The sequence below is a fragment of the Mytilus trossulus genome, chromosome 5, assembly GCF_036588685.1.
Source record: "Mytilus trossulus isolate FHL-02 chromosome 5, PNRI_Mtr1.1.1.hap1, whole genome shotgun sequence".
NCBI classification, from domain to species: Eukaryota; Metazoa; Mollusca; class Bivalvia; order Mytilida; family Mytilidae; genus Mytilus; species Mytilus trossulus.
In genome coordinates, this window is record NC_086377.1 from 5,273,631 (window position 1) to 5,290,937 (window position 17,307).

A 17,307-nucleotide genomic window follows, 5' to 3' on the forward strand; every position below is an offset into this window, starting at 1 on the left:
TGAAGTGAGGACAATATGTAATTGTATATAAATAATGAGTGATAAATTGTAATATTAAACCAGTCAATAATGTAAATAATTGCCCCCCTGAAATGTGTTTATTTATGTTAGATAGACCAATGAAATGTGTTTATTAGATAGACATTGTACATACCAGTTTTTACATTCAATCATCTTATCATTAATATCAAATTAAAAACAATTACAATGTACAATTTGTTTTATTTATTAGTTTACAATTCCTACAAAAGACTTGACTGTAATTTTGTTGTTCCAATAAATCTGATCTATTAAAATTTTGTCAAGGAAATACAATGAATGAATATGAGGCAATTTGACATATAATTCTTGTTTGTAATTTCATTGTTCCCATATGTTAGTTATTTTTGTGCTTTTTTTGGTAAATTTTGGTTTGTATTGAGATTATGGCACAGTGATGACTGCTCTACCCGTATTTTGACAATTTTACCTGGTCTGTTTTTTCACGCATCGATTTAAATATAATCGAATTTTGATGCAACTGTCACACAGGTGAGAGATTAAGCAGTTTAAAACCAGGTTCAATCCACCATTTTCTACATTAAAAAAATCCTGTATCAAGTGAAGAATATGACAGTTGTTGTCCATTTGTTTGATATGTTTTATCACTTGACTAAGACCATTTTAATTGAAGTATTTAGATTTAAGATTTTTAGGCAGCCAAATGTTATTGTCTTCAGTTTAGGCTTTGATAAGACACATATAAACATTTTGGAAAGAAGAGCATTTTATTATGTTTGTAAAAGAATGGAGAATAATACCAGAGGCACATTGAAACTTATATGTTAAAACGCCTCATAAATTTCCCCAAATCTGTACAAATCATCTAATAGAAAAAAAGAAATAAATGTCTGCATGCTTTTTAAAACATCAATCATGCATTTCTGTTATCGGCAGGAAGATAAACTGAACTTAATCGCCTGATGTATGTTAATTAGAAGTGACGGATTGTCATGTAATTTCTTTCCTTATTTTTATTTTGATATAAAAAAGTGTGTCCCTGAGCTGATAAATGGTATTGACCTTGACCGAATTTTGTATTGCTACGTGCAATCGTTTACTATCTTATGAGTTTGACTGTCCCTTTGGTATCTTTCGTCCCTCTTTTATGAGTTCGCATTAGTCCGAATACTCATGGGAAATCTATGTGTGCGTGTTTGTTAGAATTGTGTATTCAGTTGTATAGTGTTTCTGTAATGTATGTTTAGTTGACCGTTACGGAATATCCGTTTCACAGATTATAGCGAAATTTTGTTTGACAAATTTCGTTGCTACAAGCCTATTTTCCTTTTTCGAAGATGACCTACCGAATGAAATGTTAAACTGAGTTTATTTTACCATAATTAATACGTATGTTGACATTTGTGATCAAGCGTTTGCCTACTCTTTCCTAGCAACCGAGATACCCACATTCTATAGTTTTCATTGTGTTCTTATACTATAATATTGTTCGTATGTTTTTTGTTTGTCTGTTTGTATTTTTCTTTTTAAACCATGCCGGTTACTCTTCGACATATGCTATTTAATGCCCGTATTGTACCATTATAGGACTAAAAGCCCTTTTAAAGGAATGTATTTGTGTATAAACTCGTTTCGCTCACATACAAAAACATGTTCAATGGATTTTAATAATATGTTTGTGAGTTCCAGTTTATACACCAATCAAATACTTTTAAAAGGTGTTTAATTCTTATTATTCTTTAAAATCTGTGATAAGGATTTTTTTCCATGGCCTGGCACATGCATACATTTGTTGGTTCACGCAAAATTTGTAGTCCATGTATTTTGCTGTATGATTAAAAAAAAACTGAAAAACATCTTATTGTTTTGTGTTTATTATTAAATTTATTGATCAACACGTCGTGGAATTAAAATTGTCAACGTCCAACCGAATTGTGTTATTATCACCGCTATCTTGTTTACATTGTTTTCAAAAGGTAGTTTAGTTAACGTCGTTTATCGAAAAATATACATCGGCAAGATCCACTGCTGGAAGTCCTCTCGAACAATTATATAAATGTATTCCATTATATGCAAATCATATAAGGATTTTTCGCTAATATTTTAATTAAAGATGAATAAACCACCAAACATTTATATATAAATATTCAGAATGTCGCTTTTTCTTGATTCACTTTCAACAGGATCGCTCTTACCAAAATATACGAATGCCAAAAACATGTGAGTATCTGTATACTCAATAAGCCTTAGATATTGCAAATTCATGTTGATTTACTGAACAAGTTTTTGATCGTGAAAAAAACATCGGAAAAAATAAAAAAAAGTCGACAACTAACTGTTAATGTAATGGCAAAAGTTGAGAAACAAATAAACAAATCATAAATAATCTGATGCAATATTGAAGGGAACATTTCAAAATTAACTTGCAACACATTTTGTGAGGCTGTAACATACGTGGGTGAGTTTTGTCAAGTCAGTAGGCATCACATAAGAGTGAATTCTAATGCAACAACGTTTGTAACGTTTATTTTGATTGGATAACGTCACTTTCTTACATGGCATCAATTGACAATTGATGTTACGGGACGTACGCGCAAGCGCAGACGGCATATGCCAGATTTTAAATACATGTTTTAACATTGTTTTCTGTCAGTTTCATTAGAATGGAGATAACAATATTGTATTTTAAGCTCCGACGGCATCAATTGGGGATTTAATGGTCGCAAATACCCGTTTACTGTCTCCGCTAAAGCGTCGCCAGTAAACTTAATTTGCGACCATCAAATCCCCAATTGATGCCGTCGGAGCTTAAAATACAACACAGTTATCTCCTAATTGGTAGTTGACTCTAATTAAACCGAAAACTTCACTATCTAATGGTCATACGTTTAAACATTATGTCAAGTCAGTAGACATCACATAAGAGTGAAATAGTACTTGACTCTAATTAAACCGAAAACTCTACTATCTAATGGTCATACGTTTAAACATTATGTCAAGTCAGTAGACATCACATAAGAGTGAAATAGTACTTGACTCTAATTAAACCGAAAACTTCACTGTCTAATGGTCATACGTTTAAACATTATGTCAAGTCAGTAGACATCACATATGTCAAGTCAGTAAACATCACATAAGAGTGAAATAGTGCTTGACTCTAATTAAACCGAAAACTTCACTGTCGAATGACATTGGTCAATCTGAATGCACTTGTTTTGCTTCAACTCATTCAGAACATTCGCCCTATGAGAAAAGTAAATATGCTGTAAATACTGGATGTGAGATGATCAAAGCTGTTTAATTTCTCCTTGATAATATTTATGTACATTTTGGCAACAATGTTTATCGATAGATTGTAGGTTTTCCAATAGGCACTTATTTCGCTCTTTTAATAGCAAACTTAAATTTTGAACTGTTATTAAGCACAGATTATGAACAAAAAACGGTAAAGACCCCAACGAAATTGATTTCTCCATTAACACTTCAAAAATACTGCCGAAATATACCCAAAGAAACTTAATCTAAACAAATCAACATTGTTCAAATGTAACGTTATACGTTAATAATGACTTATATTTAGATATTTCAGTTGAACTCCGAAAAATTAACACTTAAATTTACGACAAAAGGGACTATTTTCTTTTTATCTTACCCTATTGTTACTCTTTATCTAACCCTATTGTAACTTTGCTTTGGTGATCAGCACTATCTTATGGTGTTTATATTTCAAAATTCGTTGTCTATGACCGTGTTTGTTATAACGTTTGAGATGTAATCGAAATTAATATATGTATTACTCGTTAATTAATAAGTCAGGAATTTCGTTACCACATATAACTTAAAACTTCTACTTAATTCTCCTTTGGATATACATATATATATATTTGGTTTTAAAGTTTGATTGTGACTGTAACAAACTTACTTTAAACGGGATAATCCATTCTTTTTTTTTCGAAGATATTGTATATCGGATCCGGATATTTTAAAATGATCCTGGTAAACCTATCGATTTTTTAGATAAACTTATTGTTAAAGATTAGCACTTCAACACTGTTATTTGATCTTTCTTTTATTGGTGTTGATATTGTTTTTGTTATTGTTTAATTAAATGCAAACTATATATTAGTGTTATATAGATATAGGAAGATGTGGTGTGAGTGCCAATGAGACAACTCTTCATCCAAATAACAATTTAAAAATTAAACCATTATATGTATATAAATATGTACATTAATAAAATTGGTTGTCATCTGTTTCTTGGCATGGCAGAAGGTAAAGGTTTTTTTTCCTGACTGCTTATATAAAAAGAAGATGTTGTATGAATGCCAATTCGACAACTCTCCACAAGAGACCAAAATGACACAGAAATTATAGGTCACGGTATGTCTTTTACAATGAACAAAGCCCACACCGAATAGTAAGCTATACAAGCCCCAAAATGACAACGTAAAACAATTCAAACGATAAAATTAACGGCCTAATTTATGTACAAATAATAAACGAAAAACAATATGTAACACATAAACAAAAGACAATCACTGAATTACAGGTTCCTGACTTGCGACCGACACATACATACATAATGTGGCAGGGTTAAACATGTTAGTGGAATACCAACCCTCCCCTTAATCTAGGCCAGTGATGAAACCGTACAACATCAGACGTCTTTAGTTTTAATCAATTGGATGTTGAATGTGTACTGATTATTTAGTTAGCGTTATATGCAATTTTTGTTTCGATTAGTTGTTGTCAAACTAGCTGTCAGTTACTGTAAATACTCTAAGATCTGTACTTGATGTATTTTTGTTGTTGGAATATTCAAATGTCCGGCCACGTCCAATCTGTGATTTTGTTGTGGTTTGTGTAGAATATTACAATAACATATTTGTTGTTATATAACTGATAGATATAGGAAGATGTGGTGTGAGTGCCAATGAGACAACTCTTTATCCAAACAACAATAAAAAAGCATATAAGATAAAGCTATAGGAAGATGTGGTATGAATGCCAATGAGACAACTTTCAATCCAAGTAACAATTTATAAAAGTAGAAAAGTATATAAGATGAATGCATGTTGATTTATATTTATGAATAATGCCCTTGTACCGAAGAAACATTTTAGTTAATGTTCTGACTACTTTGTAAATATTGAAAACCCCGGTGAGATAATTTTTCAGTAATACAGATATTTCTTTAGATTAAATCAAATACGTTGTTAAAAGACAAGCAAATAGAACAAGTTAAGATATCTAAACGCCATGAGGACAGTGGAAACAGTTGGAGGACTTTTTGAAATTCGGATTTTGAATGTTTTTGGAAGAATAATTAGGGTTGTATGGTTGTTTTTTGCATTTTGGATTGTAAAAAACAGAGAATCTAAGGTCCAGATTTTTTATCAAGTTTGCAGATATCTATTGTGAATTTCCTTCAAATGAACCAATTTATAAGAACATTTTTACATGTTTAGATTATATTTGGTTGTTTTTTGAATGTGTTCAGATTGCCATTTTAAGGGGATGTAACTCTAAAACAGAGCATTTGTTGAAGGAATCTACATGCAATTTTCCTATTTTGTGTTTTAGTCGGAAAAACGTACGGTAACCCTAAATTTTCTTTTGATTTTCTCAAAACATTGTTTGAAATCTATCTTTTTCAATTTATTTTACAATTTTATCATTTTGTTTAGTTTCATATCACAACCATGACAACATGGAGGTTTTTCCTATGTAATCCATACAAAATGTGTCAATCTATAACAACCTGTAGCTCGAGAAAATGCGCGGATACCAATTATCATGTATTATGTTTTTTGACCATATATCAAAGATACTACCTTAAGATAACAAATGATGGATGACACGCATGATGTGGTATTCAAATCCGTTTGACGTGCAACAAAAAAAAAACGACTAGGAAGACCAATAGTTCCACCGGTGTAAAGAACATCATTTTAATTTTCAAATATATTGTTAATTAAAATCAGCGTTATTCTTACTTACGATGGAAACATTATTATGCATATATTGTGATCTAAACTATAACAAACCAACAACGTCTGTTTCAACATTAATAACAAAAATAAACATTGTGCATGAATATGTTTTAATTGTTTTAACATATATCCATATATCAGAAAACACATTTATATGCTAAAAAGCTGTTAGACGAATCTTGTTTAATATGTATTTCCTTTTCTGCCTCCATATCCATATCCAGATCCACCTCCATTTCCAGATCCACCTCCATTTCCAGATCCGCCTCCATACCAAGATCCACCTCCATATACAGGTCGTCCACCATACCCATATCCACCACTGGAACCTCCAGATCCACCTCCAGATCCAGATCCAACTACAATAACAGCACCGTCGCCGATACCACCACCGCCACCAAATCCAGCTCCACCACCGATTCCAGCACCGCCGCCGAATCCAGCTCAACCACCTCCTCCGTAACTTTGACTAGTTACACTGTTTGGTAACACCTTACAGCATGTAGTCCATTTCCCTGGGAATAAGGGTGTTAGTCTGCAATACTTGTCCAAAACAAATTCTCCTTTCAAACATTGTCCTTTACGACAGGTACACCATACTTGACTACCTGTAATAAAAAATAACAAACGCACATTGTATGTAATAACTACATGGATAATGATGGTATTGATTAACAAGGGATAAACATCAAGGAATCAACTTAGTTATATTGTGGCTATATGAATTATGCTACGATTGATAATAATAGTTGAATAACAGTCGGTGTGTTTGTGATTTGGGATTATAGCAAAATATATTTTCAATATACTGCAGGCAATTTGAGAATATGTTCATTTATAAATTTTGAAATTATAGGGAAAAAAAGGTTTCCACCCCCTGAGGCTAAGTTGACCTTATATAGAATTGGTTATTGTTGATGTATTTTGTTTGTCGTGTTCCTTTTCCAATGTTAAGGAACTCAAACATACATGCTCAGTTTTCATATATTTGGCTATGCAAGTAACTGAAAAAGCGGTTCGCATCAAAATATTCTTTTTTCCTGCATTTTTCTCTATCACGTTATCTATAATGCACAATTAATGGTACTACGTGTAGTAGAATACAGCATGGAATGTCAGGATTGAACAAATGATAGACGGACTGTAGGAAAGAATTTCTTTAAGCAATCCTGACACCCCGAGGTATTTTCTACGACAAGAAAAACCTTAAAATGTGCATTAATTTTCTTATATACCGTTAGGATTTGCAAAATTTAGCATCCTAGTTTACCGACCAAACTAAAGTGGGCTATTCCTTTCTAATGCGTTCATGTTTTAATGCGCCCTACGGCTCATTTAGAATTTGAAATAACACTCACTAATAAATCTAGATATAACCGTAAAGATTATTATCTAGACACAATACACAAATTACTGCAACTTCATAAAATAAAACACAACTGAACGTGACAGATATTCAGGTTACCATTGTGTACACTCCACTCACCCATTGTGAGGTATACATGATTTTTTCAATATAATTTAAGAATATTCTATTAGTCGACCATATGATAAAGTGAAAGGTATACATAAAGAACTGACACGAAGAGGGACTGAAATCGTGATACATGTACATGTTAACGAAAACGAAAACGAATGTCAAAATATGTAGGTAACAGTATGATTTCCTATTCAGTGTGTTAAGTCCGGAATATGCATGACATATTTGCCACTGGACGTTGAGCAACCGTTAACCAATTAACCTTTTCAGGCTAAATCTATAAGATTTTTAAAATCTTACAAAGGAATATGTTATATCTGGCTTTATTTGAAAGTGTTGTGAAAGGTTTATATTACAATTCATCTAACATAATATATGACAATGTCTTTGTATTGTAGCAATAAATTAACAAAACTTCACATTATTTGTTTCTTAAATTAAAATGCGGGCAATGACGATATTGTTACACCAATCATATATTGAACTTTAAAGATAAATTTCCAAATTTGCAACAAAAGACTATCAGACGAATATGATTTTGAAGTAAATTATCGTTTGCATTTTTATCAAGGAAAATAATGGCCTCACATAGGTCGTTATATTATGGGTTGGAGCATATTTATGTGATGTTTCAATCCATAAATATGTACTCGAGAGCGTTCAATTTAGCTAGCTCAATAAATGCATTACTATTATACAAATTATACACTCGCTGTACTTAATCAATTGTCGGTAACATTGCTTCTCTCGAACTTTATCATGTTGATTGAGTGTGCTTTATAGTTATACATTTTGACATTCATACGTACTGGTTATAAATAATTAAAATACTGTAACATTGACTTACCTTTCTTTCCTCCACTTCCTCCTCCTCCTCCTCCTCCTCCTCCTCCTCCGCCTCCTCCGCCTAATAACAATAGTCCACCACCACCACTAATGCCAGATCCGAATCCTCCGCCACCACCGCCTCCACCGCCACCATACCCAACACTATAACCTCCGTCGCTTCCACCACCATATCCTTGAAGAAAATAAAATAAGGGTACAGAATTAAACTTTGGTATAATCTTAAACAGTATGAAATAGACACAAATCAAAGAAAAAGTGAGGTTATTATAGTTTAAAACTAAAATACAGTAACCTTAACTTATAAAAAAGAAGATGTAGTATGATTGCCAAGGAGACAGCTATCCACAAAATACCAAAATGACATAAACATTAACAACTATAGGTCACCGTACGGCCTTCACCAATGAGCAAAGCCCATACCGCATAGTCAGCTATAAAAGGCCCCGATAAGACAATGTACAACAATTCAAACGAGGAAACTAACGGCATTATTTATGTAAAAAAATGAACGAAAAACAAATATGTAACACATAAACAAACGACAACCACTGAATTAAAGGCTCCTGACTTGGGACAGGCACATACATAAATAATGTTAGCGGGATCCCAACCCTCCCCTAACCTGGGACAGTGGTATAACAGTACAACATAAGAACTATAAAAATAAGTTGAAAAAGGCTTAACTCATCAGATGGACAAAAATACAAGTGGACGTGGCCGGGTACTTATACATCCCGACACAAAAAGACACAATGAACAGATCTGAGCGTACTCGCAGTTATCTGACAGCTAGTTCAAAACCACTTAAAACTTATTAAAAAATCATGCTTCTTAGACTAAACACTCAATCCGTACACATCCAACATTTGTCCAACATACAATGGATTTAGTACAAAGACGTCATAAACAGACAGAGAAGAACATGACCTTGTACAATGCCAAGTTTCAGGTATCGACAGATTGTAGATCCATGAAAATGTATATGTATATAATATACTAGTAATACTTAGTTAGCTTTTAATCTACTGATAACAAAATCAATATTTATACAACTAAAAACAATATTCAATGATCTTATTACAATGTTGAATAGGTAACCTTTTAAACAAGTTTAAGAAGAATTACCTCCTTTTCCCCAACCACCTCCTCCGCCTAATAACAATAGTTCACCACTGCCGCCAGATCCCAATCCTCCGCCACCGCTTCCGCCACCACCTACGCCGCCGCCATACCATCCGCCGCCTCCACCACCATATGGGCCATGACAAAATGCAGATCCGACAACACCCAACAGCAGTAAAGTTATAATAGCCATGATGACTGAGGTTTGACAATTTTAACTGTGTTGATACAACTGTTTAGATCTGTATTTATACCACTTGATGTAACCACAACTTCTTTGATCAGGACTGATAATACTAAATCAATTTAACTTGAATGATTATAAGTGATTCGACATGAGTATTTTACAAAAACCAATAAAATTATTATGTAATTGTCGGCTTTAAAATTACCTGATGGGTTTACTTTTTATGTATTCTAGGGATGGAAAATGAGGTCTCATAGGCAATCATACCACATTTTCCTATATCTATATAAATTTCATGATATCAAAAATCATCTACGAGAATTTTGTATAAATCGTGGAACATGAATTTTACGGTGAATGCATCTTTCAACCTTTCAAAGGTTATTAGATATACCACGATTAAAGTTGCTAACGACGCACGTGCGTTTTGTCTACACCACACTTGTATGTGTGCTGGTAGTATACAATTGGTAAGCCATTTCCAATACGAATGTGTAGAGCTTTTATACAAAATTTTCCAAAAAAATAATTTAATTCTAAAATTATCAATTTCCCCCACCTTAGAAGAAATAGAAGACTTAAGGGCATACGATACAGTTTTGATCCTGTATTTTTTTTTAACACTCTAATTGATTCTTTATTGCACATATTGCTGTTTAACAATTAAACTTGGTGTACAGCATTTCATCAAGTTTCCCTGTTAGATTACAACTGAATACCCAGGGATAATATTCAGTAAAATTAACTAATAAATTACATTGTTTTAATTCACACATTAAACTATTATTATATGTGTTACAAATAGTCTTTTCTACATCACTTAAAGTATTTTCAGATATATTCATATAAAAAATATCTACACACTAATTGTTTTACGGAATTTGATCATTCATCCGGAATGACTTTTTAGGTTCTTTTATTATTTAATCAAAAATAAATATTGCGGTCAAGTGACCTCACACGCCTTGTCTTATCCTCGTGTTTGGACAATATTTTTTGAAGTGTTTCGTGAATTTGGATTATTAATTTCGATGTGGTTTTAAGAGTTTGGAATAATATTGCGTAAAGGTAAGTTGGAGTGTAAATATATTTTTCACAGTTGCACTTTCAATCTTTATTAAATTTGTTATTGATTTGACCTAGATAAGTATGGTGTCGTGACCTTTAGTTTACCTGTCTAAGTTTGTAAACAAAACACATATTTAGTGTACACGTGTCGAAGTACCTATATATTGACAAAGACACACACACACACCTACACACTAATATATCTGATTTACCCACATTATCATTCATACATAATAGTAATAATTACTGTACACACAAACTTCTGCGCTTACAGTCATTCTTGTTCATTGCCACATGATAAATTTAACATACAAACAAACCTTTCACACTTACTCACACCTTAGGCATAGCACTTACAGATAATTACTTGCATAGTACATTTATAATAAAGGAAGAAAAAAAAACACACATGCAATCACACATAATCTAGATCTATAACATCTGTTTTTTTTCTATACATGTACATGTAGCTTAAGTTAACTATAAAATGACTTCATTTTTATACTTCAAAATATTCAACACATTTGTAAATAAACTACTGATCTCTGTATTGGTCATACTATATAATTCTACAGTATTTTCTACCTCATATTCAAAAATTTTAAAGGTGTCTACTGCTTTGGTATTTTTTATTGGAAACATAATGTGATTTATAGACTGAAAAGAACATTAAGCTAAGCAAATGATTTAGCGCATAGTATACATTGTCATGAATTTTGTATCCTATAACCAACGAATGAAGACTTATCACATGTTCGCCTATGAAGACTTTTTTAAGTAAAACTTTCATTGATTTCCAGAATGTTTTATGATATGAACATGTAATGAAAAAATGATTATAATTATCTATTTCATTGCAATATGAACACAAATTGTTTTGTGAAATTTTCCACTGAAAAAGCAACACCTCATTTGGCAAAATAAAGTGCATTAGTTTCCACCTAAACATTTTTATTTTATTATCTTTAAGATATTCAAAATTAAATTTAATAGAGTCTTTAAATTCATTTATTAGTCTCCCTTTGCTTAAGACTCTTTCCCATTTCAAAAATCCTACTGGTATTTCTGTTTTTGACACACTTAATACTAAGTTGTATATGTTTTTAGCATTAATAGTTAAAACATCATTACAATCTCTAAGTTTAGTTTTTGTTCGGTTGAAATGGACTTTTGTTTTGATTGATTCTTCTGATTTTAATTTGTTGTTCCATTGCTTTGGTATGGATCTTTTTAGTTTTGAGAATTCAGAAATCCAATTCCTTTTATTTCCTAATTTTGAAATAATAATTTCTTCTGATATATTTCCTCTTTTATCTATTATGTGATTTATATATAGTATGTTACTATCAATCCAATTATCAAAGAACAGACATTTTCCTTGAAATTTTATGAATTTGTTTCCCCATATAACTTGTTTCCTGATTTCTAAATAATTATTGATTTGATCATGTTGATTGTTTTCACAATTATTTACATTTATCCATGTTTTTATCATCTCTTGATAGAAGGTTGGTGTACTGTTCCATATGTTTTTATCTAGCAATTTTGTGTTATTCACATTCATCTTAAAAATAAAAAGGTTTTTTCCAAATTTATTAAGGTATAGTTTTGATAATACAGACCAATTTGCACTTTCTGATTCTAATATTTTTATAATCCATTTTAAATGTATAGATTTTATATAGGATTCTATATCAATCATTTTTAACCCCCCTTCTGCGAAGTTTTTTGTTATTATTGACCTTTTTATTTTATCTTTTCCTCCGTTCCAAATGAATTTATATAAGATTTTATTTATATTTTGTAGATTTTCTTTAGTAATGATACTGTTAGTCGCAATGTAGGTTATATTTGGTAGAAGAAGAGCTTTTACTACTAATATTTTTCTAAGTATTGTTAACTTTCTTTTTGCCCATCTTTCTACAAGTTTCGTTAATTTGTCCAACACTTTTTCAATATTTAATGTTTGACACTCTTTTTTGTCATACCCAAAATATATTCCAAGGCTTTTGATTGGTTTGTCGGTCCAATTTATATTTTCATATTTATCTTTTGAACTTTTTAGTCGTCTTAACCATACCCCTTCAGTTTTATTTCTATTTAGCTTAAGCCCTGAAAAACTTCCAAATGTTTCAATTATACTGAGAGCTAAACTTATTTCTTTCCTTGACTGAAGAAAAAGTGTTGTATCATCAGCTAATTGACAAATTTTTAAATTACAAGATTTTCCATCTAATGTAATTTTTATACCTTTAAAATCTTTATTACTTCTAAGTCTTATTGCCATTAATTCTACTGTTATAACAAAAAGTAACGCTGAAATCGGACACCCTTGTCGTATCCCTCGAAATATTTTAAATGGACCTGAGACCCACCCATTATTTAAGATACATCCCTTAATGTCGTTATACATAGTTTCCACCCATCTGATAAAGCTACTTTTAAATCCAAACCGTTTTAGTGTTTCCGTCATAAAAGTCCATTCTAGTGAGTCAAAAGCTTTACTGAAATCTAAGAAAAGGATTGCTCCTTCTATATTAAATTTCTCAGAATAATCTATTATATCTTGAATTTGTCTGATGTTAAAACCAATATATCTATTTTTAACATATCCTGTTTGATCTAGACTAATAATAGATGGTAGTACTTTTTTAAGTCTCTGAGCTAATACATAAGCTAATAGTTTAGTATCAATGTTTAATAAAGTTATGGGACGATAATTATCTAATGAAAGAGGATCATTTTTTTTTTAAATTAGTGAAATTGCACCTTTCTTTTGTGAGTTTGTAAGTTCTTTTTTTTCATAATTATAATTAAATACTTTGACAACAATATGTTTAAGGCTTGTCCAAAATTGCCTATAAAATTCCACTGTCAATCCATCAAGACCAGGGGATTTATTAAGCTTCATTTTAAAAATTGCATCAGTGCATTCAATTTCTGTTACTTTCCCTTCACATTGATTACTATCGGAATCTTTAAGCGTTTTTGTTAATTTTGTTTCATTAATATATGTTTTAACTTCATTTTCACAAGGATTAGTAGACTCATAAAGTTTTTTATAATATTTTACTTGTAGATTTAGAATTTTATCTTGATCAGTTGTTGGGATCCCATTTTCATCATATAGTTCAGTTATAATCTTTTTTGTTTGACGACTTTTTTCTAGTCCCAAAAAGTATGCACTTTTGTTTTCCCCTTCTTCGAACCACTTTACCCTTGATCTTATTTTTTGTCCTTTAATTTTGTCTTTATATAAACAATCTAGATCATTTTCCAAATTCTCAATTTCTTTTTGTAATATTATATGATTTACGTCTGTACCATTATTTGCTTTATTATTGAGATCATTTAGTTGTTTTTCTAGGATATTTATTTTATCTTTTTTAAATTTGGCTTTTCTTTTACAATAGTCTAAACTTGCATCTCTTACTTCTATTTTCAAATTGTCCCATAGTATCCCTAAATCATCACAGTTAATTGATTCGTTTTCATATCTGTTTATTAATTTGTTTATTTCATTTACATAGTCATCATTATTTAAAACACTGGAGTTTAATTTCCAGTAGCCACGCCCCTTATTTCCTCTTTCAGTATTAATTTTCAAAGATACTGCATTATGGTCAGTTATTTTCTGTACTAAAGGTCTAATATCGCAGCTTTTACACTTTTTTTGTACTTCTTTTGAAATGAGAAAGTAATCAATTCTGGTTGCTTCAGATCTATCTTTTCTACACCACGTGAATTGCCTTAAATTTTTATTTCTACTTCGCCAAATGTCTATCAATTTACATGATTTTATAAGCCCTTTTAAACATGTTACTGGTTTATCAAATTTTTTAGAGGATATAGTTTTTAGTTTTATTTTTTGTATCAATTAATGACCAGATGTCGTTAAAATCTTCCCCAAGAATTGTTTGACCTAATCCATATTTATTTATATTTGATTTAACTGTTTTGAAAAAACTATTTCTTTCTCTTGATCTATTTGGAGCATAGATATTTACTAGCGTGTAAATGTTTTCATTTATTTCAATATTAATCAAAATAAATCTGCCATCAGAATCTTTATGCTCATCAATAATTTTAAAATTAATTCTATCTTTTATCCATATTGCTACTCCACATGAATTACTGGTACATCACTTCTGAAAATGTTTTTACCAAGTTCTTTAAACAAAGTATCTTGCATTTGTTTAGTAAAATGAGTTTCCTGTATAAAAGTGATATCACATTTTTGTTGATTTGCCCAACTTACTATTTTATTTATTTTTTCAGGTTGCTGTAGGCCATTAGCATTGACCGTACAGATGTGCAAATAGTTTTTCATGGTGGTTTATAGTTGGATATTTTAAATTTCATACAATAGCATGGTGAGTTATCTTTCTTACCATTAATAATGAGGCATTTGGTATTGATTTTATTTATTATTATTTTGTTATTTCTTTTGACTGACTTAAAGCTAAATTCTTTTAGTCTTGTTTCTTTCCAAGAAGAATTATTTATAGGACAGTTTACATACTGATATAACATTTGTTTTACCTGAGAAATACCGTTATACGCCTCACTGATTGCGATTGGTTTTTCAGATCGTGGGTATTTAAACGATGAATTTCGGTCTGTGTTTGTTTTTTTCTCAAATAATACCGCTTTGTTTACTATCTCTATGTTTATAGTCGGTGTATTCCTGATCAATATTTTTAGCAGTTTATTTTCCCGTACCGTAAAATGTATTATGTTATCGATCTTTTCCATAATTAGCATTGATAACCTATTCTCATGATGCTTATATTCGTCAAGCATATGATGTTTGTTTTGCAATAGTTTTAGACTTTCGCTGTCCAGGTGCTCTCTACTTTTAGTTGTGTACGTTCTATATTCTGACCTCAACGTTAAAGTATTTATAGAATTTCTGGTCAAGGTTATTTCATCCGTTTTTTATGGAGACGTTTCAAGATGGATTAATATGTTTTCTGGATCAGGATATTTAGTAGCAGATGGTAAATACTTTAATTTAATATTATAGTAACATGGCATAAATATTATCATGCACATATCTAGATTCTCTAGTACACAATAAAAAAAAAATTGCCACTTTATTAAATACACATACATTAATGAACTTTTTATTTTTATTTGTCTTTTTCTTTTTCAGGATAAAGCTTTCATGAAGAACAGACCATTTATAATCTTCATTATTGGAATTGATTAGACTATCTGTCAGTCTGAATATTTTAAGTGGACAACCTTCATCAGCTGTGTCACATAACAACAAACATTTTGAGACATATCTCGAATAATATATACAGTTAAAAATAAATGAAATCAGTGCTATACATACTGTTTTGTGAAAAATATGATTGACAAAATGCATTATTTTTAGTTTTTTTTATAATTTAAAATAAAAGATTTCTATAGTCTTATATTTTGTATTTTGATTTAATAACAGATATTAAATTAGCGTCTCTTTTTTGGCTTCTTAGCAGCCTCATCTCGTGTTGCGTCATGCAGATTCTCTGTTGGGGTTAATGGCGATTTTTCAATGTTCTTTGTTTTTGACTGTTTAGGTGTGCTATTTGTAGTGTCACTCTGATCATGACTCGGTCTTGCTGTCAAATACCTCGAGATACCTGGTCTTCTGTCAACACTTTTATTGATTTTATGTTTTTCCTTATGCTGTTGCGAATTGTCTTTTCCAGCGGACTTACTTTCCTGAGTACCAAGGTTTAAATGCGAATGTTCCGTGTCAATCTCTGACCTACTTCTACCCTTGGTATTCAGGAGAGGTTTTGTCGTGCATTTGGAATCGACATCACTATCCTGGAATGACTCATCATTATCTTCAGTTTCTTGATTGGTCTCTACATCATTTTCACTTTCATGGAAAATGTCTGGATTGCAGACACTCTCCACGTTGGTCATATATGTATTGCCTTCTTCCTCGACTTCAACATCAGAATGCTCTTCACACTCATATTGTCTATGTCCTAGCTGACCACATTTTTTACACTTCCATCCGTTTGGACAATTGTTTGCTGTGTGCCCTTCATCTAGACACTTACTACATTTCATATTTGGTCTGCTTGTAGATGCTTGGCCAAAATGGCTAATAGTAGCCCAATAATTGCCTATTTTCATCGACCTCGGCAGCGGCGGATCAAAAGGTTTGCATATGACTATCCTATCCCCTGTTCTGCAGTTTGTTACAAGATTGTCAATTCTCAATCTTTCCCTAGAGTTAGTGATTATATCACACTTGCTAACTGATGTTTCAAGAGTTCTTAGAATTTGGTCGTCATCTGCTGATAGAGGAACATTTTTGATTCGTACCTTTATAGCATTTGGTTCTTCATTGAGGGTTACTTTTGGGTTTCTCAAGTACAGGGTTATTGATTTTCTTCTGATGGTTAACCCCAATGACAGTAGTTCTTTTTTGTCTTGTTCATTGTCGAAATATATTCGCCAGATGCCTCGAACTCTCTGTAACCCAATTAAAGCTCTAACTGGTACCTGCTCTTCTATTGCTCGATATACCTCTATATTTAGAAGGAATGGGCGTTGACCTAAATGATTCATATCATGTTCACCAAATACATCTGTTTCGAGAA

The 17,307-nt window shown here is 31.4% G+C and overlaps 2 protein-coding genes and 1 long non-coding RNA gene across 3 annotated transcripts; 1 reads left to right on the forward strand and 2 right to left on the reverse strand.

The window, feature by feature from the left end:
• Positions 1–6,559: 6,559 nt before the first annotated feature.
• LOC134719325 (acanthoscurrin-2-like) lies at positions 6,560–9,637 on the reverse strand. Its single transcript, XM_063582335.1, has 4 exons — positions 9,448–9,637; positions 8,321–8,494; positions 6,963–7,057; positions 6,560–6,601 (listed from the first exon to the last, which is right to left on the reverse strand). Exons 1-4 carry the CDS (start codon positions 9,635–9,637, stop codon positions 6,560–6,562), a joined length of 501 nt encoding a protein of 166 aa, XP_063438405.1.
• A 612-nt stretch (positions 9,638–10,249) lies between these two features.
• On the forward strand, positions 10,250–16,068 carry LOC134719374 (uncharacterized). Its single transcript, XR_010107566.1, has 3 exons — positions 10,250–10,699; positions 14,978–15,072; positions 15,855–16,068. It is a non-coding gene; the product is annotated as an uncharacterized LOC134719374 (long non-coding RNA).
• Positions 16,069–16,156: 88 nt separating this feature from the next.
• Positions 16,157–16,771, reverse strand: LOC134719326 (uncharacterized). Its single transcript, XM_063582336.1, has one exon. It carries the CDS (start codon positions 16,769–16,771, stop codon positions 16,157–16,159), a length of 615 nt encoding a protein of 204 aa, XP_063438406.1.
• Positions 16,772–17,307: the final 536 nt, after the last annotated feature.